The sequence below is a fragment of the Microtus oregoni genome, unplaced genomic scaffold (assembly GCF_018167655.1).
Source record: "Microtus oregoni isolate MIOR12 unplaced genomic scaffold, Mior012 000021F_ref0000039, whole genome shotgun sequence".
Taxonomy (NCBI): Eukaryota; Metazoa; Chordata; class Mammalia; order Rodentia; family Cricetidae; genus Microtus; species Microtus oregoni.
In genome coordinates, this window is record NW_024543080.1 from 9,066,208 (window position 1) to 9,091,597 (window position 25,390).

Genomic DNA, 25,390 nt, shown 5'->3' on the forward strand with positions numbered 1-25,390 from the left:
GGGAGGAGTAAACAGAACAGAATGCTGGGAGGAAGAGGAAGTGAGCTCAGACTCGACAGCTCTCCTCTCGGGGGCAGATGCCTCAGAGAGACGCCATGCTCCCCTCTCCTGGGTGGACGCGGGGATAGCTCTGCTCTCTGAGGCACACGTGATAAAGCTCCAACCCAGGATGGATGTAGGGTAGAATCTCCCTGGTAAGCCACCTCGTGGGCTACACAGATAATTAGAAATGGGCTAGTCCAGGTGCGAGAATTAGCCTAGAAGAGGATAGATAGAAATGGGCCAAGCAGTGTTTAAAAGAATACAGTTTGTGTGTTGTTATTTCAGAGCATAAGCTAGCCAGGCAGCCAGAGTGCTGGGGACGCAGCCCCGCCGCTCATATTACAACACCCACATATGACTAAATAAATAGCAGTGGCCTTTATTAGTAGTAATAGTAAAAGACAACTTCAAAAGGTCATTGGCCAAACCAGTATTGATTGCTGAGGAGGTAGGTGGTAAGCGCTGTCATTGCACCAAGACAGATTTAAAAGAACAAATAAAAACTTGAGTAGCATACCTGCCGTCTTTGATTTGATGCTGAGAACACACACATGTGTGTGCATACAATATTACAGTATAAACACAACATAATATATCATTGTAAGAGCAAAACCACTAGGACTAGAGAGTTGCCTCAGCTGTTTAGAGAGTGCAAAGCTCTTCTGGAGGACCTGAGACAGGCTCCAACCTGTGGCAGCTCCAGGGGATCGGATGCCTCCAGCTACTGTGGGCATTTGCACTCACATGCACACACCTACATGCACAAATTAGAAACATTTTTTTTAAAAAAATAAAAAATTAAGCAGAAAGAGCACATCTACACTGAAGAATACTAAATGGCTCCATAGGAAAAGAAATGTTCAGCGTGGGCCTGTTGCAAGGGTGAGACATTGTAAAACATTAACATGAGAGAAAAAGAAGAAATGGAAAGAATTTGCATGTGCTGTTAAGCTCCTAGGTGGAAGTTTGTTTTTATTAGATTTTAAATAGCTTTATAAACTACTGTCCATAGACAGTATTATGTACATTCACTTCAGATAAAGGAAGATAAGTTTACTTTGTATCTGAATCAGCAAAGTAGGTGTATATTTAACAGTGGAAATTGGGGTTTCCCAGAGTACACATCACTAATGCAATCCTTCCAGCCCATCAGATACCAGGCTGCCCCCTGTGTATACTATATACACATGTAAAAATAGACCGTATTTTACTCAATGTATGATGCTAATCAATGAACACTTGATTTTACAGAGATTTCTTATCAGTGAATTTTACTGTATTATCTGTTTATTTTGTTATTATTTTTTTTAATGAAAAGAGGGTTCTAAATGCTATGCAGTCATTAGTAGAAGACTCTGCCTGCCCTATAACTATCTGCATATGGACTAGTAGGAAACAGAAATTCACGCATGCATTCAAGTCAAGCAGTTAAGGAGAAGAACAGACTCCACAGCTTTCTGTCCACAGCCATGACTGGTTTTTAAGAATGTAACTTATTCTACAGTACCCCTGCCTCTGTGGCTTTACCACCAGCTCTATGAACATAAATGACTGGTTCAGGTGAAGCTGCGCCTTTATATATACTCTCTGTTGTGCTGTTCCCAAGCCTCTGCCCATCTCCATACTGTTTCAGTGAAGAGAAATGCTTGAAGAAGGGACTGCTGCAGTCGATTCAGCTTCAAGATGCCATGGTGTTTTAGACAGTTATTTCAGGATAGAAACTGGTTTATCACCAGGTTCATTTTTAAACATGTTTTAACTCCCATAAAGAACAAACTGTCCAACTTAAGTTTTTCATAAAATAAGGCTTTAAGATCAGATCTGTTTCTTGCAATGATATGATGAGTTGCCAAATGACTGAGATCATTTTAAATGCTCTGTTCATACTCTTGTTTTAGAAATAAAATTTACATTCATTGTGTGTGAGTTTTTCATTGTTTTGAGAGGTTTTTGTCTATTTTTAAATTTGGGTTTTATTTTATTGTTTTTGACTCTTAATGTAATATGAATATTCTTATCATTTTACATTGCTTCTTACTGAAATTTTATATATAAATTATAAAATGTTTCCCTAAAAAAAAGAAAAGAAAGAAACAGAAGAAAATAAAGGTATCTGAGAAGAATAGAAAAGCAACTTTTCAAAAAAAAAAAAAGAAAAAAGAAAAGCAACTTTTCAGAAGAAACAGAGTAACTGGCAAGGAGTTTCCGGGAGGCCAGTTCAGGTGGATGGGAAAGATACCCTGTAAAGAGAGAAAAGGCAGAAACAGGAAGCCACTAGGACCCAGGAAGCGCATGGCTAGACATTTCCTTCTCATCTAAAAGTCCAAGGACAGTGACAAGGAAAACTGGACATTAGTCATATCTTACTTTGGTCCAGCTGACATCACCGGACAACTCTCCTCTGTACAGAAGTCTGTGATGGTTCCATAAAGCATATTGATTTGATTGAAAAAATCCACAGCTGCAAAGCAAATGTCCATCATAAGTAAAATAAAACAGTAAGAAAGTAATATCACTTTATTTAAGCAGAATCCCAGGTTCTTTTTCCCTACAAAACCAGGTGGAAAAGTTCACACCAAAGCCCCAATTTGCTGACTGCACTAAAACGAGGAGCTTGTACTAGGGAGCAACAGAAGAGCATGAAAAATTATTGGCAACCCACATTAAAAAATGTATATATAAAATATACAAAGAACTATATGTGAGTAAGAGAAGACAACACAGCAGAAAATGTAACTATTTAAAATGCCCCCTCACAAAAAGTTTCTAGATAATCATAAAACCCTATGAAAAGAATCTCAGTAATAATGAAACCACAAATTTTAATGATTATGGATTGCCATTCCAAAGCCACTCCCCCAAAAACACTTACCTTCGAAATGGAAAAGCCAAGAATACCCAACAACACTGTGAACTGTGTGAGCATGTGGAGGCTAGGGGAGAACACTGACGGCTATTGCAGAACTACAAACACCCAGTTCTAGCGACTCAGACAGACAGACAATACAGACGGAATTAGCTGCTCCAAGACTTAATATGTAGAATCTAAAATACAGGGTTCTACACAGCCATTCTAAATCTTTCTTAATTAGTATATGCACACTAGCAAAATGACTCAGTGGGTAAGAGTGCTTGCCACCAAGCCTGACAACCAGAGTTTGATCCCCAGGACCCACATGGCAGAGAGAAAAAACTGTCCCCTGACCCTCACATACTTGCTATGGCATGTGTTCCCACAGACATTAAAACAAACACACAAATAAATAAATGCGAAAAAATTCAAATAACTAAATTAACTAATAAATGAGCTCTCAAAAATACAACAGCACAAACAAGTGCCAAAAGGAAAGAGAAGAGAGAAGAGTGGACAAGAAAGGAAGGGACAAGAGGGCAGAGCAGGGCAGGACCTTTAATCCCAGCAACTGGGAGGCAGATAAATCTCTGTACATTGAAGACCAGCCTAATCTATATAGTGAGTTCTAAGCCAGTGAAGGCTACACAGTGAGACCCTGTAATAATGTACACATACATTGGAAATTTATTCTGATTATCTTTGAGATGTCACAAAAATCATCTCATGGGCAAAATGACTCTCACTAAGAAAGTGAAAAAACAAACCATTTTATTTTTAATAACAAAACTGTGTTAGTCCAGAAATATCACATTATAATTAATCACATAATTAAAAAAAGTGACAGTAAAGTTGATGGACATTTCATAAAATTTCATGCTGAGATAAAATAGCATGAAGACTGACAGATTAGGACATTACTAAATAGTGACATTAGGCTGTCTGTCTTCACCATATTGTGACTATTAGACTAAATAGATTCTAGAAAAACCAGCATCTAAACATTCACCTGCACTGAGGTCACTGTCTGCTGAGAAACAGTTGGCTACTTACTGTTCACTGCGACCCACTCATTTAGGTCCTCTCCCTCAGGAAGCATGACGGCCATCCGCAGGTTCCCACTGCCAAGTGTGGCTTCTGCATGTTTTAAGAGCTCATACTGGTGAGACCCCTCGGGAATGTTCTTCTTTGGTTTAAAAGTTTTAGAAGAGCGACTACCACTATGAATAGAAAAAAGAAAAAGGGAGTAATATATTATCAATAGAATCTACAATTTATTACTGGGCAAAATAAGTCATCTTAAATATCCAAAAATTAATAAGAATTACACTTTCAGTCCCCAAACTTAAACTGTACTAGCTATATTAATCCTAGCAATAATGTAGTTACTGTATGTAATGTAATGACTGTGTTATCTACCCAAAATACATACACATATTTTCTCTATTCTCTAATTCAACTCAGGAGGAAAAAAAGAACTTTCAATTGAAACTAATCCAGTTCCCCACAGTAAACTAACCACTCTGGATTACAGACTATAATCTACAAAAAAAAATTTTAAAAAGCACTTCTATAATGTGTAATTTTATTCCTTATTCAACCCTGCTTGTTATTTTAATACACAGAAGTGTTTTATAAAATGTAGGTGCAATTTCATATCAGTATAATACAAAAACCCAAGAACATGGAGAAAAGAAGGTAGATGTTCTTCTACCCAATCACAGAAAGCATTTGCAATCACTCATGATACAGAATTCTGGTTAAACAGGTTACTATGACTGCTCAAATTTCATAATGTATACATATACACATATACTGTAATATATATACATATATAGTGTAGCTTATGTAACACACGCATACATACAGTCAGCCCTCCAGGAGTTTTCATATTGACTCAATCAAACCAGAACTGAAAACACTTGGGGAAATTACATCTTTACAGAACATATACAAATGTTTGTTTCCTGTCATTCTCTAAACACAGTATAATAGAACTTAGACTGTGTAAGTAAACTATTATAAGCTTAAAAGTATGTAAGAGGATGGATAGAATATATATGCAAGAAGCATACCATTCTATAAAAGACACTTAAGCATATACATACAGTCTTTATAATCTTTGCAGGATCCTGGGCCCAACCCCCCCTGGATATAGAGGAACTGAGTGAGTGAGTGTGAGTGTGTATGTGAGAGAGAAGACAGAAAGAGGGAGGGAGGGAGGAGCAACTAAAATTAGGTTTAGAATGAGTTTTAAAGATTAAGAGCAGGGTGAAGAGGTACACAATTTTAGCTCTTGGGAGGCAGAAACCTGTAGATCTCTGTGAGTTTGAAACTAGCCTAGTCTACAAAGTGAGTTCCGGAACAACCAGAACTGCACACACTGTCAAAGAAACAAACGCCACCCCTCCACACCTCTTGCCACCTGTGGCAGGTGGGAGAGCTGGCCCTGAGGTCATAAGAACAGGAGAGCAGTCCCTACCTCTCACCAGCTGCAGAAGGAGAGCAGGCCCCACACCTCACCTGTTGGTGGGGGCGCACGTGAGGCCACCCCAGGGCATGAGTGTCTATCATAAGGCAGCATGGGTGAGATGGTCTCACCCTGCCCCTTACCACCTACAGCAGACAAGAAACTGAGCCCTTACCACGTACAGCACTTGGTAAAGTGGGGCCTGCACCTCGTCTGGGCAGCACAGTAGAGCTGACCCTGTTGACAGGGATGGGAGACCTGGCCCCACCATCTGCCATATGGTGGCTTGGGCAAGGAAGCGATATGCCCCGCCCCGTGTCAGTTGGAAGAGCTGTAGCTGCCCCTAACCAGTTGCGGCCCCGGGAAGAGTGGCCTCTGCACCTTGCCTGGGCAACACAGTAGAGCTGACCCTGGTGGTATAGGTGTGGGCGAGCCAAACCTGAAGGCATAAAGGCAGGAGAACTGGAGCTGCCCCTTGCTCCTTGCTGCATAGGGTGAACTAGCTAGGGCAACGCTGGAGAGCTCACCCTGGTGGTGAGGACAAGAGAGAGCTGGAGGAATAACCGACCATGTAACCACCCAGACCCAGAACCAGGGTTATGAGTTGGCTCACCCTGCTGTTGAATATTATTTTAAGATGTATTACATCTGTTTATGCTGTAGAATATTTGTTTTAATGATGCAAAAATATGTTGTATTCTTTTATGTCACATTTAACTCTGTGAAGCTGTGATTCTTTGCCTGTCTAAAACACCTGATAGTCTAGTAAAGAACTGAATAGCCAATATCAAGGCAAGAGGAAGAACAAATGGAGCTGGCAGGCAGAGAGAATAAACAGAAGAAGACATCTGGGAGAAAAAGAAGAAGAAGCAAGAAAGGAGAGGAGGACATCAGGGGCCAACCACACAGCAAGCCATGGAGAAAGTAGTACAGAAAGGCATACAGAGGAGCTAGAGATGACTCTGCGGTTAAGAGCACTGACCGCTCTTCCAGAGCGCCCACATGGCAGCTCACACCTGTCTGTAACTCCAGTTCCAGGACTTCAGAAGTACATTCAGGCCAAAACCAATTAACATGAAATAAAAAAATATTTTTTTTAAAAAAAGAAAGGCATACAGAAATAGAGAAGGATAAAAGCCCAGAGGCAAAGATAGATGGGATGATTTAAGATAAGCTGGCAAGAAACAAGCCAAGGCTGTGTTTTATAAGAAATAATAAGAGTCTGTCTGTGTGTGTGGTTTATTTGGGAGTTTTATGGCAGGCTCCCCCAGGAGCAAGAAGCCCCCCAAAAAAAATCAAAAGAGTACAAAAGAAAACAGTAAAAACAAACAACACCACCCCAACATCCACTCCATCTATGATCTGATGGAGCATTAAGAGGGCCAGTTCTACAGACCCAAAGCTGCAAGATCTCTACAACACAGAGCAACAACAGCGTATCTAAGAGGAGTCCCAGTGAAGCCCCAGTATCAATGGTGTAACAGAAACCAGAGCCTTGAACCAGACCAATGACTCTTTGCAATGAACACTTGCAACTAAAGACAAATGGATTAAAGGGCATATTGAGAAACTCACTGTGTCACATAACAGCTTCCATATCAAGAGTTTTCTTTTGTTTTCCCTCTCTCTTTGCCTTTTTCAACCCTTTCTCTGAAGTTTAAACTCCACATCCCTTCCCGCCTTCCCCAAGATATAGCTATAGCTCAACCTTAGTTGTATACTACAACAACAGAGGATACTAAAGTAAGTTAAAAGTCTACCATTTAGCCCAAATATCCAACTCAAACGGTGGTATCACTCGACTGACATTTAGATACTGTCTGTTCTAGAGTGCTTAATTAGAATTAAATTGGTATTTCTCAACACCGAACACATCCACCTTCCATGTATTTAGTCAACAAACAAGGAATCTCTTCAAAAACATTAATAAGTAGACGTAGCTCCTCCTCTGAGAACCACTCAGTGGCTTCCCAGTGCTCTCGGAATAAATCCAAAGGTAAAACACTGGATAAGGTGAAGCTGTAGAACACTTGAGTGCACAGACTTTCCTCCAGTTTAATCATAATGCATTAAACACCAAATTCTTGCCAAACAGCTCTAAAATATATTTACAAAAATACAATTATACCTTTTCAAACTCAATTATTACTTTATTTTCTCCTTTTCAAACCTCTCATCACTGTTTTTCTCAGGGCTTCTGACAAAACTGAGGAAAGTATCGGACCAGCCTCATCTACAAAGACAGCCAGGGCTACAGACAAACCCTGCCTGGAAAAGACAACAACAAAAAAGCAATCTTCTAAATACGCAGTTATGTTTCCTTTCTTCACACATATCTAACGTGGAAGTACTGAACACCATACTCTGCCAGTAAAAAAATTTTAAATCTGGCCCAATAGTAATAACAGTGACTAGTGAAATGCTCCTGCAAAGATCAATTTCTCCTTAAAATTTACAAACAAATTTATGCTTCTTGAAAGGCTCATAAGTGTCTGAAGATTTCAAAATAAACATATACTAGGAAGAAAGCTCAAAGACAAAGGCTAACATCAAAAAGATCATCTTGGGGCTGAAGAGATGGCTCAGCAGTTTAGAGAGCACTTGCTGCTCTTATAAGGACAGAATTCAATTCTGAGCACCCACACAACTCAGAACCATCTAGAATTCTAGTTGCAGAGGATTCAACACCACTTCTAACTTATATGAGTTCTTGCATGAACATGGTGCACATACATAGACTCAGGCACACATAAAACAAATACCTTTTTACAAAAGAGCATCTTGACTTAAAAGGGATAACAATGTATACAAACATATCTGCTTATATTTTGGCTAAAAATGTTATTATTAATAAATAATATTGCTATTATTGTTACAGCTAGAAAAGTTTAGGAAACTCATGTGGCCAGAAAACAAGAAAGAAATTGAAGAATTCTGATGAGATTAAAAAGCTGATGAGCTTAGGGCTAGAGAAACAGTTCAATTGTAAAGTGTTTGCTATGCAAACTTAAGGACCTAAGTTCAATGCCCAGTTCCTAGATAGATAGATAGATAGATAGAAAGAATAGCTAGGCCGTGGTGGCACATGCCATTAATCCAAGCACTCCAGAGGCAAAGATAGGCCTCTGTGAGTTTTGAGGTCAGCCTGAACTACATAGTGAGTTCCAGGACAGTCAGGACTACACAAAGAAACCCTGTCTCAAAAAAAAAAAAAAAAAAAAAAAAACAAAAACAAAAAACCCGCATGTGTGGGAGATGGCATTGCACACCTATAATTCTAGGTTTAGGAGACAAGAACACCCCTGTGAACTCCAAATTCAGTAAGAACCAGTCAGAATAACATGACTGAGGAGTCACCCAAAGTCAACAACCTCTAGTTTCCACACATATATGCCCCAACTAATATGAGCTTGAGCACACACACACACACACACATGCATATATGTACCCACCAATATGTACACAAACATACACACATAAACACACAAGTGATCTAGAGTAACAGGGAATCTTGAGTCTTATGGAAGTTGCTATGAAGAGTAATTCCACTGCGCTCCAAACTAAAAATTTGAATTATAGGAGAGAGGCATTGTTGGGTTTTCAGTAGATTATACAGGAAATGAACAGGCTCTAAGCAATTGGACTCCTCTGCTGGTCTTTTACTGAGAAGCAAGGAAGAGGCAACAAGTGTGTAGTAATAGGCTAAGGCTCAGAGCAGAGTTGAGTTTGGAGATTACCACCTGCTCAACAGGTAAGGGTACACAAGCAATCAAGCAAATATCTATTGGTGTACATGCACACACACAAATACAGTGTGGTATTTGTTCATTCTCCTACTATGGTCAAAAGAAAGCTCCTATAATCAAAGAGTTTAATTCACTAAAAAGAAAACCATCAAAATTATCAAACACAAATAAGCAAAGAACCTCTACAACATCAAATATTCAAGAAAACCAATACCAAGAAAGAATTACAATTTAATAACTAGCCAGGTGGTGGTGGCGCATGCCTTTAATCCCAGGCAAATCTCTGTGAGATCGAAGCCAGCCTGGTCTACAAGAGCTAGTTCCAGTACAGGCTTCAAAGCTATACAAAGAAACCCTGTCTTGAAAAAACAAAACAAAAACAAAAAACAATTTAATAACTAAAGAAACTGAGCAACATGATAAGGAAGACACCCAAAGCCAACCTCTGGTTTCCACACAGGTGCATCCACCAACATGATAAGGAAGACACCCAAAGCCAACCTCTGGTTTCCACACAGGTGCATCCACCAACATGATAAGGAAGATACCCAAAGTCAACCTCTGGTTTCCACACAGGTGCATCCACCAACATGATAAGGAAGACACCCAAAGCCAACCTCTGGTTTCCACACAGGTGCATCCACCAACACGATAAGGAAGACACCCAAAGTCAACCTCTGGTTTCCTTTCCACACAGGTGCAACCACCAATATGTGCACATGCACTAAATACACCCAATGTCTTCAGGAATAACAAGGATACTATCACCTTCATGAAAAAGGCTATTATTAAAAGAGAGTGCCTTAAAATGAATAGAAAGATTATGCCTAGCTTTGTAACAAATCAGCAAACTGCTTCCGAACTAGGCTATGCTGAAAGTACAGAGGGATTAAACTCTCCTTTAACATTCTGTTAAGTCTCCATTAACATTATGTTGTCAATAATCTGTGGTGGAGGAGGGGAAAATCAAGTTTTAAAAGGTTGATAATGGTTACAATTGTAAACCTTGATAAAATACCAATCTACCAAATCATGCTATAAATAAGTGATTTGTGAAGTATGTGATTATACATAAATAAAGCTACTTTTAAAGGCACTAAGTTGACATAAATACAGACAACTGATTTCTGACAAATGAGGAAATAAAATTCAATGAAGGAAGAATGATCTTTTCAGGAAATGGTGTTAAAACAATGAGACATCCATATGTAAAAGATAAATCTAGATAATCCAACACCTTATTAAGAAAGTAATTTGAGTTGGATCACAGATTTAATGTGTAACACAATACTGTAATAAGACTTCTAGTGGGGGGGGGTTGGTGCACGCCTTTAATCCCAGCACTCAGCAGGCAGAGACAGTCAGATCTCTTTGAGTTTGAGGCCAGCCTGGAATACAGAATGAATTCCAGGATAGCTAGGGCTACACAGGGAAACCCTGTCTGGGGGGGAAAAAGACTTCTAGGAAAAAAAATAGGAGAAAAATCTCCAAACTCTTGACTCTATCAAGATGCAAAGCCATCACAAAAGAAACTGACAAGTTAAATTATGAAAGTTAAAATTTGTGCTGTGTAAGACAACATAGAGAAAAATGGAGAAGCTAAAGACTAGCAGACAAATATTTACCAAGCGTGTGTGTGTGTGTGTGTGTGTGTGTGTGTGTGTGTGTGTGTGAAATACTCTGGTCTGATACACTATGATTCCAAATACATGACATTTTGGCAACTAATGAGAATAAATGATGAGTAATCATAGCTGGGGGTAGGGAACAGTGGGTCTTTCCCAAGAGAACTGACCATATATGTTCACATTAAAAGTGCAGACAAATATCCATAGCAGCATTATTCATAACAGACAAAATAGCAAAATAACAAATATAAATCAATTGATAAATGGATAAATAAAAGTAGGTCATCCACATAACAGTATTTAAACATAAAGAATAATGCAATAAATATTACAAATGATAAATCTTGAAAATATTGTGCAAAATGAAAAAAATTTACCTACAAGACACAAAATATTTGGTATTGCATTTTGGATGACTCCATATACATGAAATGTCCAAAACAGGCAAAACATCGGCAGAGCAGATTATAGTTGCCAGAGGCTAGAGAGCTGGAGGCGTAAAAAAGTACTGCAATGGCTTGTAATCCCAAAAATTGGGAGGGGAAACAAAAGGCCAGCCTTTTGCTATGTAGCAGGTTCAAAGTCAGTCTAGGACCCAGGAGACTTCGCCTCAAAAACAAAGGCTGGGAGTGGTGGTAGATCTCTGAGAGTCTGAGACCAGCCTGGTCTACATAGTGAGTTCTAGGTGAGCCAGAGCTATATAGTGAGACCCTGTCTCAGACTGACAGACAGACAGATAAATGGATAAATTAACAAGCAAGCAAGGGGAAAAGAGAGGGAAGGAGAAAGTAGGGAATGGAGGGATGACAGAAACAGTAAATATGATTTGATAGGATTTCTATTTTTAGCTTATACAAAGAGAACTAACCAAGAGAGAAAGTAGCATAGCATTTAACATACATGTATATAGCACACATATATAGTGAGGTCTCACGTTTTAAACTAATATTTCAGCTGCACAAATAAAACCCTAACATAAAACTACAGAATTGGAGTGACTCTAACACTAACAGTTTAAACGTCAAGGAAGGGGCTAAAAATATGTACTCTCCCCACAAAGCTCAAGGTTGATTCCCAACATCCACATCAGGCAGCTCACAACCATCAGTAACTCCAGTGCCAAAGGATCTGGTGCCCTCTTCTGACTTCCATGGTAACTGCACGTACAAAGTGCACCTACATACTTATAAAATACTCACATACATAAGTGAATCTTTTTTACAAAATTTTTAAGCAATAAAGGAGCTGGGTGAGGTAGGATATATCTGTAACCCTAGCATTCTAGGGGCTAAGGCAGAATAATAATAAGTTTGAAGCTAACCTAGGCTTCATAGTGAGCTCCCAGTCCCTGAACTATAAAACAAAACACTATCTCATTAAAAAATTAAATCAAACAAAAACTATTTTACGGCTAATTTTTTTTTGTTTGTTTTTGTTTTTGTTTTTCGAGACAGGGTTTCTCTGTGGCTTTGGAGCCTGTCCTGGAACTAGCTCTGTAGACCAGGCTGGTCTCGAACTCACAGAGATCCGCCTGCCTCTGCCTCCCGAGTGCTGGGATTAAAGGCGTGCACCACCATCGCCCAGCCTGTGTAAAAAGGCTATTTAGCCATGAGATTATCCAAATAATAATGCCAGACATTTGTTTTCCTTCAAATTCTTGCTTTTAGTTTCTAACCTCAGAAAAACCAGAGTACCACTAATACACATCATAATAAAAGCACAGAAATTACCTATAATTATCAGAAATGCTGAATTTTTTATAAAAATAACAGCCTCTAGCAGTCACTATAATGCTATGATATTCATATCACTGTTGCATGTAACTACAATTTATGGAGTAAAACTCTGCATAAACTCAGTATCTCTAGTTCCCCCAATATTTCTGGAGTATTGGTCCTAAACACAAGATTCATAGGAAAGGAAAAAAATGAATGAATCACCTAATTGCACAAGTACTATACACACGGAGTCTCACCCCGTATTCATTCTTAAGAGGTCTACCACAGGCACCCACAAATGCTACAACAGGAGCTGGGGTAATAACCTCCACAACAGCTGGAGCCCAGGACACAAAGAGAGACAACCAAGATGGGTCAAAAAAAAAAGCCACTATGTAGCAAATGAGGACAACTGGGAATCAGGTTTTCCATGGAGACAAAAAGTGAAGACTAGGGGAGGCTAGAACGTGTTACAGGCTGGAATAGTGCAAACTCATCTAATATATGCAGACAGACTTTTTTTTTAGTAATGGACATATGTTTTTAGCAGAGTCCAGCCAAACAGCTTAGCAATAGCAAAAAGCATCTGTGGCAGTAGGTGTATATGCCACCTATTCTGTTTACTAAATACCATTCTCCACTGACTAGAAACAAAGTCCTCAGGGAAACAGCCAGGTGATAAATGATTTCTTAATGTTCTTCAGTTAGTTAGGATCTGAAATTATTATTACTAACTTTGGTGCTCAAATTGTTCCAGCTTTGGGTAGTGAAAACCCTATTCATGCTTTTTTCTGTGTCCTTTTCCCTTATGTTTGTCTGTGTTCATTTCTGTCTTTGTCATGCTCCATTTATCTAGATTACTTTGTATGTGAATACATGATGCATGCATGCTTGTGCACATTTGTGTATGGGATGCAAAGACCACAGGAGGATTTCAGGTGTCCTGTTCCATCACTTTCAACATTATCCCTAGGATGGCCAGTCACAGAGTCCCAGACATCTCCACACTTCTCTGTCCTCCAGTGCTAGGTTTTTACAGGGCTGAGTGCTGGGGATTTAGATTCAGGTCCTCATACTCTCACCCACTATGCCACCTCCCAGCCCCCGTATCTTCTTAGAGTAAATTAGGAACAACTGGGTAGGAACACTGGCAGCAGCAGTGAAACCACTGCTCACAGAGCAGAAGGACAAAGGGCCGAGTACGGCTCCTCAGGCCTCTACCACAGCACTCACTTCTCACCTCCCAAGTGTCCCACCTTCTGATGTGCACACAGCTATATGTTGGTGACTGTATTTCAATTACCAACTTTAGAGGGACAAAACATCCATGTCTTAATACAAACTAAGTTCTTACAATAAAACTAACATAAATCTACAAAGTGATGAGAGAATTAGAACTCTTGTAATCATTATAAAAATAATTTAGATAAAAAGCTAGGACACTATGTTTGTGAATAAAAATTGGAATGAGGACAGGACTGGTCACACAGATTCAGAATACTTAACATAAAATGCAAATAACAGTGGAGGATTCTGGCAGACAACTTAAAACACCAAAATTAAAACCACCAGTAATAACTGGAAGTGGTGGTGCAGGACTTTAATCCCAGGACTCCGGAGGAAGAGACAGGCAGATCTCTGAGGTCAAAGCCAGCCTGGTCTACAGAGTGAATTCCAGGACAACCAGATATACACAGAGAAACCCAAGGGGTACGGAGTGGGGGGAAGGGCAACACACGTCATGGTACACCGGTAATAGACAAATACACCATGTCCATGTGATCTGATGTGGTTTAAAAAAAACAACATATACCATTTTTGCCTCATATGTATAACCTATGGGCACAGGAAATATCAGAAAAAGTATAAAGAACATTCTATAAAAATGGACCTCAACATTCAAGGGTAAAGGTCATGAAAGAAGAATAAAGAAATACTTTAGTTAGAAAACTGTGGGGCTGACAGTTGAACACCTTGAGCAAACACTGGGTTCTATCTCTAACACTACGAGGGGATGACAGAATACTTCTGACATAGAACTGTGCATGTGTACACGTGTGTGTGCATGCGTGTTTGTGTTTGTGTGTGTACACGTGTGTGTGTGTTACTTTGAAATGTTAAAGTTACAGATGGTATCTCTAGATGAGAAACACATGTCATGAAAACTCTGTACAATTATTGCAATCTTTCTGAAGATCAAAAACTTTTTTTTTTTTCGGTTTTTACAGAAAGGGCTTCTCTGTGTAGCCCTTGCTGTCCTGGAACTTGAACAGGCTGGCTGTCAATTCACAGAGATTCACCTGCCTCTGCCGCCTGGGTGCTGTGATTAAAGGTATGTGCCTCCATTAGCTGGCCTTAAAAAACTGTTTTGTTTTTGAGACAGTGTTTCTTTGTGTAGCCCTGGCTGTCCTCGAACTTTCTGTAAGCCAAACTGACCTTAAATTTAAGAGCTCTACCTGCCTCTGCCTCATATCATTGCTGGAATTAAAGACTTGTACCACCATGCCTGACTAAAATAATATGTTAATTCAGCAAATGAAATGATTTTACAGCTATTTGTAACTATTGTTATAATGATTTTTAGAGTTCTAAAAATTTATAATTTTCTATGATTTTAACACCTTACTATCAATTTGAAGATATTATAAAAAGTCTTATATTCATTTGTGCTACAGTTTGAACATAGACTGTATCCCCTGAAAGGTTAATATGTTAAAGGGCTGCTTCCCAGGACGATGATATTTCATGCTATTGGAACCCTTAGTAGTAGACTTAGCCTCAAAAAGGTCCCTGTCAAACTCTGGACATCAGGCCTGCACGCAAGCCCTTTAGCCAGCTGAGTCATTTCATTAGCCTAAATGTCTATGCACCGTCACTAAGAAAAGAACACATGAATAACCTGGTTTATGCATGGGAAGGATCCGTTTGTTTATCTGTGATAAATTATCAATTTGTATACTCAAAAATATAACCGATAGCTATCTGTGAAGCTCTAGTTGTAAATTATACTCTCTGGCCTCCTGAAGGCTCTCACTATGCACGACAGGCTGGCCTCAAACTGGCAGTCCTCCTGCTCCCTGGAGAGTACAGACATGGATCAGCATGCCCACCAGGAATTACTTTCTTTCTTTTCTTAATTGTATTTTGTAATATCTCTAGTACACGTATTTTAATAATAATATAAGTTATAATATTATTATGTTTAAAAGTTTCTCCCTTGTCTTCCTCTGTTGTGTTAGTGGCAAAACCATTGAAAAGGGTCCTACCAGTATGAGCACGGTACCTGCTAACACAGACTGTTCTGAAAAACAGACCTGACTTAAAAAAGTACTCGTATATATGGGCTGAGGATTTAGGTTGCAGATAGATGCCTTCCTAGCCAGCAGGAGCCCTAGTCAGCACCAAAGTGCGAGAGGGTGGGTACGCAAAATATAAGCATGAGGTTGTATTAATTACAGACAAGGCAGCATAAGATCATTAGCCTAGATCTAGACTTCCAGGACTCAAATAGCTATACCATTTATCAGCTACATGACTTTCCTGTGCCAGTCTCCCTATCTAAAAGCTAAGGGTTCCTGCTATTTATTTCACTAAGGTCTTTACAGCACTGGGCACCCAGGCTGGAGAAATGGCTCAGCAGCTAAGTGCACTTACAGATCTCCCAGAGGACCCAGGTTTGGGTCACAGTAACCAAGCAGTACTCCAGGTTCCTCAGATCCAAGGCCCTCTTCTGGCCTCCACATGCACTGCATGCACATGGTCACACACATAAACACAAGCAAAACACTCTTATCATAAAAAAATAATAATAATTAAACCCTGACGTACTCGGTGCCTGGCTCACAGTAAACATTCACCAAGCTACAGTTTTACTATTAATTAACTTGTTATAGATGAAAACTGTAAAGCACTAAAATCAGCTAAATCCTTTGTTTAAAAACAGTAAATAAGGATGGGGGCACAGAAAAAAAGGACAAGAGGAAAGGAGAAAGACAGACAAACTCAGATAAAATACCGGTTTCTTTTCCTACATTTTTGCTTCTGCAAAAGAAAAATGGAAGGGGACGCTGGAGAGATGGCTCAGCAGACAAGAGCACTGGCTGCTCTTCCAGATGTCCCGAGTTCAATTCCCAGCAACCACATGGTGGCTCACAACCATCCATAGTGACATCTGCTGCCCTCTTCTGGCCTGCGGGGACACATGTAGACAGAACACTGTATACATAATAAGTAAAAAAATTTTTTTTTTTTAAAGAAAGCTATCAGATATGAGAACAATTACAAAGAAAAAAGAAAAATGGAAGGTACTCAGGATAGTAATTAATATATATTTTCTTCCTTTCTCCCTTACATTCCTGAACCATTTTTGTTTCTCCTACACAGAAGCAGACCTGATCTATATTCCTCCAAATCCCTAAACCATCTTTTTGCTACAGCTAACAGCATTTGTTTTAACTCCATCAAAAAGCCTTACATTAGGAAATTATACTCTCGCTTTTATCATTATTTCTCAAAAGAATTTTAAAATGCCAGAAACAAAGAACATTCAATATGCTTTTTGATTATTACCAACAATCACTTTCTTCCTAAATTTCGCTGCAGTTTACATAGATAAAATATCAAGAGAAAAAAAACTAAGTAAAGAGACCTGTGTTCTAAAGACTGGATCAGCAATCCTAAGCTGGTGATTGTGATTTTTGTCCCTTCAGTAAAATAGGGAACAGGCTATTCCTAAGAAGTGCCCATCTGACTACTTCAAAATTCTACAGCTTCTTGTATAGCCTTCAAAATGGAGAGTTCACAAGCAATTCCCTATTTCCAAAGTAAAATGCGCCATAGCCCCTTTCTTTCTCAGAAAACTCTTACTCATCTTTTACTAGGTATCACCCAACTTTTTTCTTGAAACCCACTTAGAACAAATTGCTTCCTATGCTTTGGGACTTCACGATGGGCTATGCCCTCTAGAGATGACTTTGATATGTGCCATCTACGTCCACGGAGTACCCACACTCTCCACACAGCTGAAGAAGCAGTCAAGAAGCTGAATCTACAAAGCTAACTTAGGTGTCTGTCAAGTTTCCATATTCTCCATCTAGGGGTTCAGTTTAATCTGCAGACATGCAGAGGCCAATGGGCAGCACAACCACAGTGTTAGGCCAGTCTTTTTCACATAATGCAAGGAAAATTCAGCCCGGACATTAATACAAAAGTTAACAATCACTCTGGAAGACCGCCTGTGCACCCACCAGGATCGCCCTGGGGTGCCCCCAGCTCCTACCCCATCTTCTCTGTTCCACAGCACTTCTGATCTTCTTCCACACTAATTCCTGTCATCTAACACTTGTGGGCACTGACTGAAACAAACTCCACTGAACAGGAAGCTTGTCTATCTTACATGAATGACTCGGCTGGGCACAGCGAAAGTTGTGGGGCTTTTAACCAATAGAGCTTTCCTTCCCAACCAGACTCATCATGTGCTAACCCTATCTCTCAGTGTCCTAGTTCCTCTGCTTTATCTACTGACAGTAGCCTTCCCAAGAAGAGGATATCTGTGTAAGTCCTTCGTCTTTCTCTTTTTCTGCTTCCCCTGTTGGTTCATAGATAATATTCAAGAAACTATAAAATAAAAAATGCTAGATTAAATTTTGTTTTTAGACAGGATCTCACAGGCTGCCCTGGATCTTTCCAAGTAAACCAGGCTTACTTTGAATACAGAGATCCACCCGACTCTGCCTCCTAAATGCTAGGATTAAATGTGTGTGCCACCATGCCTGGCTCCCTCCAAATTAACTTTTCTGGACTGTTAAACCCATAAGCAAAACCTGTTGAGCGTGTGGGGGGTATATAATTTTTTAATTGTTTTTATTGAGCTATGTATTTTTCTCCGCCCCACTCCCCTCCTATATCCACTCCCACAATCCCCACTCCCCATGCCCCCTATTTACGCAGGAGATCTTATCTTTTTCTACTTCCTATGTAGATTAGATGTTGAGCATATATTAACTACTATTTGTGGCCTTGCAAAAAAAATTGTTCACTAAATAGCACAAACTCTCTAGATGATCAATGTAGTTACAGCAATATTGTCTTATATAGCTAATACTCATTAGGGGTAAAAAAAAAAGAACTAGCCTTCCATGCAGATACACCTAATACTCAGCCACAGAAAAACAGGACACTATTTTATTTGTATTCACAAAGCAAAACTAGAACCTTCCCCATCACCAACTTCCCGTCAAATACGGCCCTCCTATACTGCAACCACTTTAGCGTGTAAGTTCCAAAAGACACAAGCCTGTCAGCAGCCACCATCCCACTTACACTCTTGAGACACAGGAGTATACTGATTAAGGTAAACCGTGAAATGACCGCTTACTGTCTAAGCCACCCAGTTCCCCTCATCTACTGACAAACTCAGAATCAGCCCTAGAATACATTTACAAGTTGAAACGTGTCAGGCAGGTTGACACAAGCCAGACACTGACTGTGCCTAGGAGAAAAATCTGTGAGCCCTTCCACGACAGTTCAGCTCTGCCTCAACACCCTAAGAAGAAAGGATATCCGATATATGAGCATGTGAAAATAAGGGTGAATGCTCACGATTCAGATGCCAGGGCAATGATTAAAACTTACGGGAGAGGGGAAAGAGAAATCTCAACAGAAAGGAATTGCTGAACGCTGTTTGCCCCACAACAAAGGGGCGTATGAAGTGGATTACAACCTGGAAGAGCTCGGTTTTATTTGTTTTAAATGAGCTTTCTAAACACCAGGATGAGTAATAAGAAAGCTTTCAAAAGAGTTACTCTAGAGGTGTAACCCCAGGGACCTGAGGTTTGTCTCTTGCTTCCAAACCCTAGTCTTGCTGTCCCATTTTTTTCTGTCCCAACCCCCACCTCCACCTCCTATTTGAAATAACTGGTATGTGAAACAATGACCACACTAAATGTAACATGAAAGTCAGTGTTCACAAATGACTGGCAAACCTACAGCCCGGTGGACCTAAATTAACCCTGGCCCATTACCCAGATCCCATCCGGAGGAGACTTGAAAAAATATAACCTCTACACATCAAGAAAGCACTGCAAGAAAACGGGAGTGGGAGTGGAAGGTGGGTGGTGTTCCCAGGCTGTCACCAGGGAATCCACGCCTTCAAACAGCCCTGTTTTGAAGTCCTGTCTTTAAGTTATCTCTACGGAACTTGGCTCTCAATTTCTCAACCCTAAGAACTAAGATGTTAAAGGGGTCGGGGGTAGTCGGATAAGAACAACCCATGTTCTATGCTTGGGACTCAGAAAACAGCAATGGGCGGCTGACACAGAGCCGGGACACCTGGCAATCCTTGGAAGCCAGTCGGGAGAGTGGGAGGAAAGTGTGCAAATACAGGCACACACGAGTGGGAGGTGAGTTTGCAAGCACATGCACACACACACACAGATACATATACATATATGGGGGGGAGGAACCAACAGGGAGGCAGGGCCCTACAGCACCAGGAGGACGGGGGAGGCAGGGCCGCGCATCCCACGGAGGACCGGGAGTCAGGGCCCGACAGCACCAGGAGGACAAGGAGGCAGGCAGGGCCGGGCAGTACAAGGAGGACAGGGAGGCAGGGCGTGGGAGGTCGGCGAGCACCGAGCCTCGGGAGCCCAGGGGGCGGTGGAACAAAGCCCGGTGCGGCCCGGTTACTTACAACAAGAAGCTCATGTCGGCCGCGGCGTGGGCTGCGGGCTCGGCAGAGCGAAGCCTGGGACGCCCGGCTTGAATCAGAGGGAAGGCGAGGAAGCGAGGAGGACGCACGGCTGCGCGGCGGCCGCCGACTTCTCCGGCTTCTCTACTTCCAGCGGCCGGCGGAGGAGCAGAAGAGGAAGACCCAGGCTCGTCTGGCTGAGCAGCCTGGAAGCCGAGCTGCCGGGGAAGCGCCGCCCGCCGCGTCCTCCTGGCCAGCTCCGCGCCCCCTCGGAGAGATCTCGCGAGAGCTCAGGCGCCCCGCCCACCCCGGAATCACCTTCGGGTCACCTCGGCAGCCGGCGCAGTCCAGCCCAGCCGTGGAGCTTGCAGGAGCACGTGGCTCCGGGTCACGGCCCAGTGTCCAGAGCTGCTCTTCTGCGATCCGAGCCCAGGAGGGAAGTGGACATCCATTCCAGCCCTGGGTTTTGTAGAGAGGGAGCGAGTCCCCATCAAGGAGTGCCCAGCAAGGACAGTGGAAGGCCATGGGCTCACTTTCTGTACTCGACTTAAGCAAGCAACTTGAGCTGCAGCCCCAGTCCCTGTATGCTCACATTTAGAAAAAAGGAGACATTTCTTCTGCCTGGAATGACTTGGAGATGGGATTTTGGATAAGGGATTAAGTGAGTTTTTGAGTTTTTGATTTTTTTTTTAAAAAATCTATAGGTATATCTTAAAACACAGGACTCGGAGGAGGTAAGATCAATTATTGAACAAGAAAGCTAGGCTGTTGGCCGCGGCAGCTAGGGAGCCAAGGAGAGCCGAGGTCAGTGCATCGTGAATGTCAGGAAGCAGATTTTTCCACGGCCAGTTGTGGGATCCGTTCTAAGTACTGATGCACAAAACACTTGATCAACTAAGACTTAGCCAGCCTTGCACTTGGAGAAACTTTAATTCTCACGTGCTTAAGAGACTGAGGACAAAGATTTTTATCTACGGCGGCTCCCTAGATGGCTCAGTAAAGTCGCTTGCCACCAAGCCTGATAACCTGGAACCCCTCTGATAAAGAGAACCAGTTCCCACAAGTTGTCCTCCGACTCCCACACATTCGCACAAATAAATAATAAACAAATAGTTAAGAAAATGTTAAACTGGTTAGTGCTGACTTGGTGGTGCTTGCCTCTGCAACTCAGAAAGAGGACACGTTTGAAGAAAGCCAGGACAACACAGGAAGATAAGCTCTGAGGGGCCTGCGGATGCTTGGCTCTTTACAATATGCCTCAGCGTGCATTATCTACTTAGGTGGGAAAATAAAGTTCACCCTCCCCCGCCCCCTTTTTAGCACACCATCAGCTCTACAAGTTCTCAAGGACTCTAAATGAAACGATGTGCAGATATTAACCCAACTTGAGCTTACCATTCCAAAAGGCAAGACACCTGAAGGTGATGCAAATATTAAATTTATTCTATTTCATTAATATACCCGTAGTTTGCTGTGTTGAGTGATTTTAAGAAGAAAAGAAAAACTAAATGCAAGAAAACTGAGCCTTGTGTTTTCTCAGAAACAGCAGATAATAATTTGAAAAGACAGCCTCGAAAGATAAGAAGAGGCCAAGATGTCGTGGTACATACCCTTGGTCCCAAAGCAGGGAGGCAGAAGCAGACAGATCTGGTCTACATATTGAATTCCAAGCCAACCAAAGACAGGGTCTTAAAAAATGAAAGAAAAAAACAAACGGATTTACTATAATGAAAACAATAGGTTGGTGATGTAAAATGACATTTACCTCAACCAGTTAGTATTTGAGAAAGAATAGTTGAGGCAACACATCAGAGCCTTAGCGTCACCTATTTCTGTTTACTGGTTTGTTTGTTTTGTTTTTTAGAAACAGAATTTCTCTGTGTAGCTATGGAGCTAGTCCTGAAACTCAGTCTGCAGACTAGGCTGGCCTCGAACTCACAGATATCCGCCTGCCTCTGCCTCCCAAATACTGGGATTAAAGGCGTGCGCCACCACCACCTGGCAGTCTCAACAATTCTTTAACTGTGGTCCTGGCAACCAGTCATGGCTGTGTGCTTAGGAAAGAAGGCTGAAGAGGCAAGAGGATATTGAGTGTGAGTCCAGCTCCAGTTTGGATATGTCTACTTTGAGATGTCTGTTAAGCACCCAGGTCAAGTTTCGACCTCCCATGATGCCTGGGAGACATCTAAACCAAAAACATGAATGTAGGAATCTTCGGCAAGTGAATGGCTTTCGAACTCTCAGAAGGAGCTCCAAATAGGAAGTTATATGCCATGTAAAAATAGACCAAGCAGGGCATTATCTGTAAACATCTGTGTTTCTTCTTTAATCCTCTTTCCAAAATAGAAATGGGATCTCATCAAGCCTCTAGAAAGCTCACAGAAAATACAGGTGAGAAAAGGAAGTGGGGAGAAAAATTAAAATTTTACCACGTGCAGTCAGCAAAGTTCAGACTATAGGGAAACTGTGCCAGACCCGATCCCTTCAACAAAAGAGAGGAAAGGCACTGAAGGAGAAACTGGTGACAAAATGCTTGATCATCAGCCTGGTGAGGCTGAATTGTGTTTGTCCCCATAGACTGGAGAAGGCTGCTTTGCTCAGCCTTGCCTAGAGAAGCTTCATTCCGCAGTAGGAAGCAGTTAATGACTCATAACCGGTTAAAATGCTGGGGAAAGGTGACAGGTAAGTGTTGAGCCCCAACTGGGACACCTACATCTACTCACCACACACACACACACACACACACACACACACCCCTCAGGAAGCATGGAAGAAGGAGTGGGAAGAACATAAGAGCTGGAGGGCAGGAGGGAGTGTTAAGAAGTCGTCTTTGGAGTTAACACGGCCACCACATTCACACTCACCGCAGCTATGATGACCTGCAGGAGATCAAGCCGAGATCAGTCAGTCAGCCTTCCAGATGGCAGCACTAGTTGTAAGCAGTGGGTTCAAAATGAAGAAGAAGACAGGATAGTGGGAAGGGGATGTTAGGGAGAGTGTCCAGAGGGATTAGGAGGGAGCTGGGGGTAGATATGATCACGATACATTATATATAGGTATGAATTGTCAATGAATAAGTAAAACATCTTTTCATAAAGTTGCCAGAAGTGAAAATAATGCTCCTTGGACTAAAGGAATCATTATTTGCCCCCACATTAGCCAGCTTTCTGCATCTATTTAAAGATACAGTCTGTCAACTGTACAACTAAAAACGGACATTACTAATGTCAGAAGGAAGAAGTGCTTACCCCAGCCCCAATTCTTCAGAACCCTCAGGTAGCTATTCTCTTTTGATTAAGAAATGTTATCTGCTTTTGATAGGATGGACATCTAAACAGCAAATCTAGAAAAAGATATCTGGCGACCAAGACTTAGTAACCTGATAATATGCAATGTGTCCTACAGGGGTGTTTTGGCTGTGTACTATTTAGATAGCTAGGATAATTATTCTATCTGATTAGTCCATTGCATAAGATTGTTTTTGCACAAATATTTCTATGAGCCAATCACTTTAAATTTTCAAATATTTTATTACTTTTTAATTTCTTTTATGTTTGATTTTTTTTCATCTATGGCTCATAATTTTTCATGAGGCTGATATTGTTTTCCCCCTTTTTATAAACAAGGAAAAGAGTATAACTTGCCCAAGATCACAGCTACTAAGTACAATCTGAGTTTAGGAATCTCTGTTTCCCCATTCCTTTCCCCTCCCAGCTACACTGATTTAAAATGAATATATTATAGGTAAATTGTGTCATGTTACACAATTCTACTTATGGTCAGCAATTCAACCTGACCATGTTTCATCAGAGATAAACTATATTTATAAGTGCTTCTAGGGATAGAGTGGTTTGACCTAGAAAAGGATGGAAGGTCTGGGCAGATGCTCAGGAATGGTTGCTGTGTGAACATGAAGATCAGAGTTGGATGCCCAGCACCCACATAAAAAACAAGCGCAGCTAGGTGGTGGTGGCGCATGCCTTTAATCCCAGCACTCAGGAGGCAGAGTCAGGTGGATCTCTTGTGAGTTCGAGGCCAGCCTGGTCTAAAGAGTGAGTTCCAGGACAGGCTCCAAAGCTACACAGAGAAACCCTGTCTCAAAAAAGAAAAGAAAAAAAAAGAAAACAAACAAACAAAAAAGCTGGGCATGGCTTTAATCCCAGAGCTCAGGAGGTAAAGACAGTCAGATCTCTGAGTCTACAGCCATCGTTACCTGACGAGACTCTATCTCAAAACAACAGAAAAGAAATACAGGCACACTGGTCATGGTCTGTATCCACAACACTGGGGGTAGGGGAAGAGACAGGAAGATTCCAACGACTTGCTCGTTGTTTAGCCAACCCAGTCAAAATGGCCAGCTCCCAAATCAGTGGGAGACCCTGTCTCAAAAACCGAGCTAAGACAACTAGGAAAATACCCAGTGACCTCCTCATGTGCACACTTTCAACACACACAATAATGGAAGCATGAAAGTTGGTTCAGAAACCTTGGTGTCTCTTTTTCTTTTTTTGGTGATAGTGGGGGGATTCTTCAGACAGGGTTTATTTGTGTAGCTTTAGAGCCTGTCCTGAATCTCACTCTGTATACCAAGCTGGCCTCGAACTCACAAAAATCTACCTGCCTCTGCCTTCCGAGTGCTGGGATTAAAGCCGTGAACTGCTACAGGCTGGCTAAACTTGGTGTATTATTATTATTATTATTTTATGTATATGAGTTCTCTATCTGCATGTATGCCTTTATGCCATGAGAGGGCATCAGATCCCACTATAGATGGTTGTGAGCCACCATGTGCAGGCTGGGAGTTGAACTCAGTAACTCTGGAAGATCAGCCAGTGCTCTCAACCGCTGAGCCATCTCTCCAGCCTGCTTGGTATCTCTTGATGCATTCCTTTATGAAAAACAAAAAATGATAAAGCAGAACAAATGTATCTTTACTGAAAGTGGAAGAAAAATAAATTTTCTCTTGATCACAAACCTAATATACTTCTACTTCAAATTGTTCATTCTTTGCAAATGACACATTCATGCAGATAAAGGCTACATTTTAGTGAATAAGGGACAAATTATACGATTGCCCACTTGACATACATTTATTGTCTAGAGGGGCTTGAGGGGAAAAAAGGAATGTGTAGAAGACATAGCCCCTGTCTTATGAATCATATAACTAAAAATTAGTAAATGAATAATAATTAGAAATTAGATGTTTGCACTTTGACATCTCTGTACCCTAAGTGTACGAGCCCCCAGG

General features: G+C 41.2%; 1 protein-coding gene across 1 annotated transcript in view; it reads right to left on the reverse strand.

Annotated features, from left to right (window-relative positions):
• Positions 1–20,379, reverse strand: part of Mob1b (MOB kinase activator 1B) — a 36,660-nt gene extending 16,281 nt beyond the window's left edge. Inside the window, exons 1-3 of the mRNA XM_041671416.1 lie at positions 20,146–20,379; positions 3,947–4,113; positions 2,410–2,503 (exon numbers count right to left, since the gene is read on the reverse strand). Coding sequence (XP_041527350.1) covers positions 2,410–2,503; positions 3,947–4,113; positions 20,146–20,159 — 275 coding nt within the window. The 5' untranslated portion in view covers positions 20,160–20,379. The remainder of the gene's footprint in view (positions 1–2,409; positions 2,504–3,946; positions 4,114–20,145) is intronic.
• Positions 20,380–25,390: the final 5,011 nt, after the last annotated feature.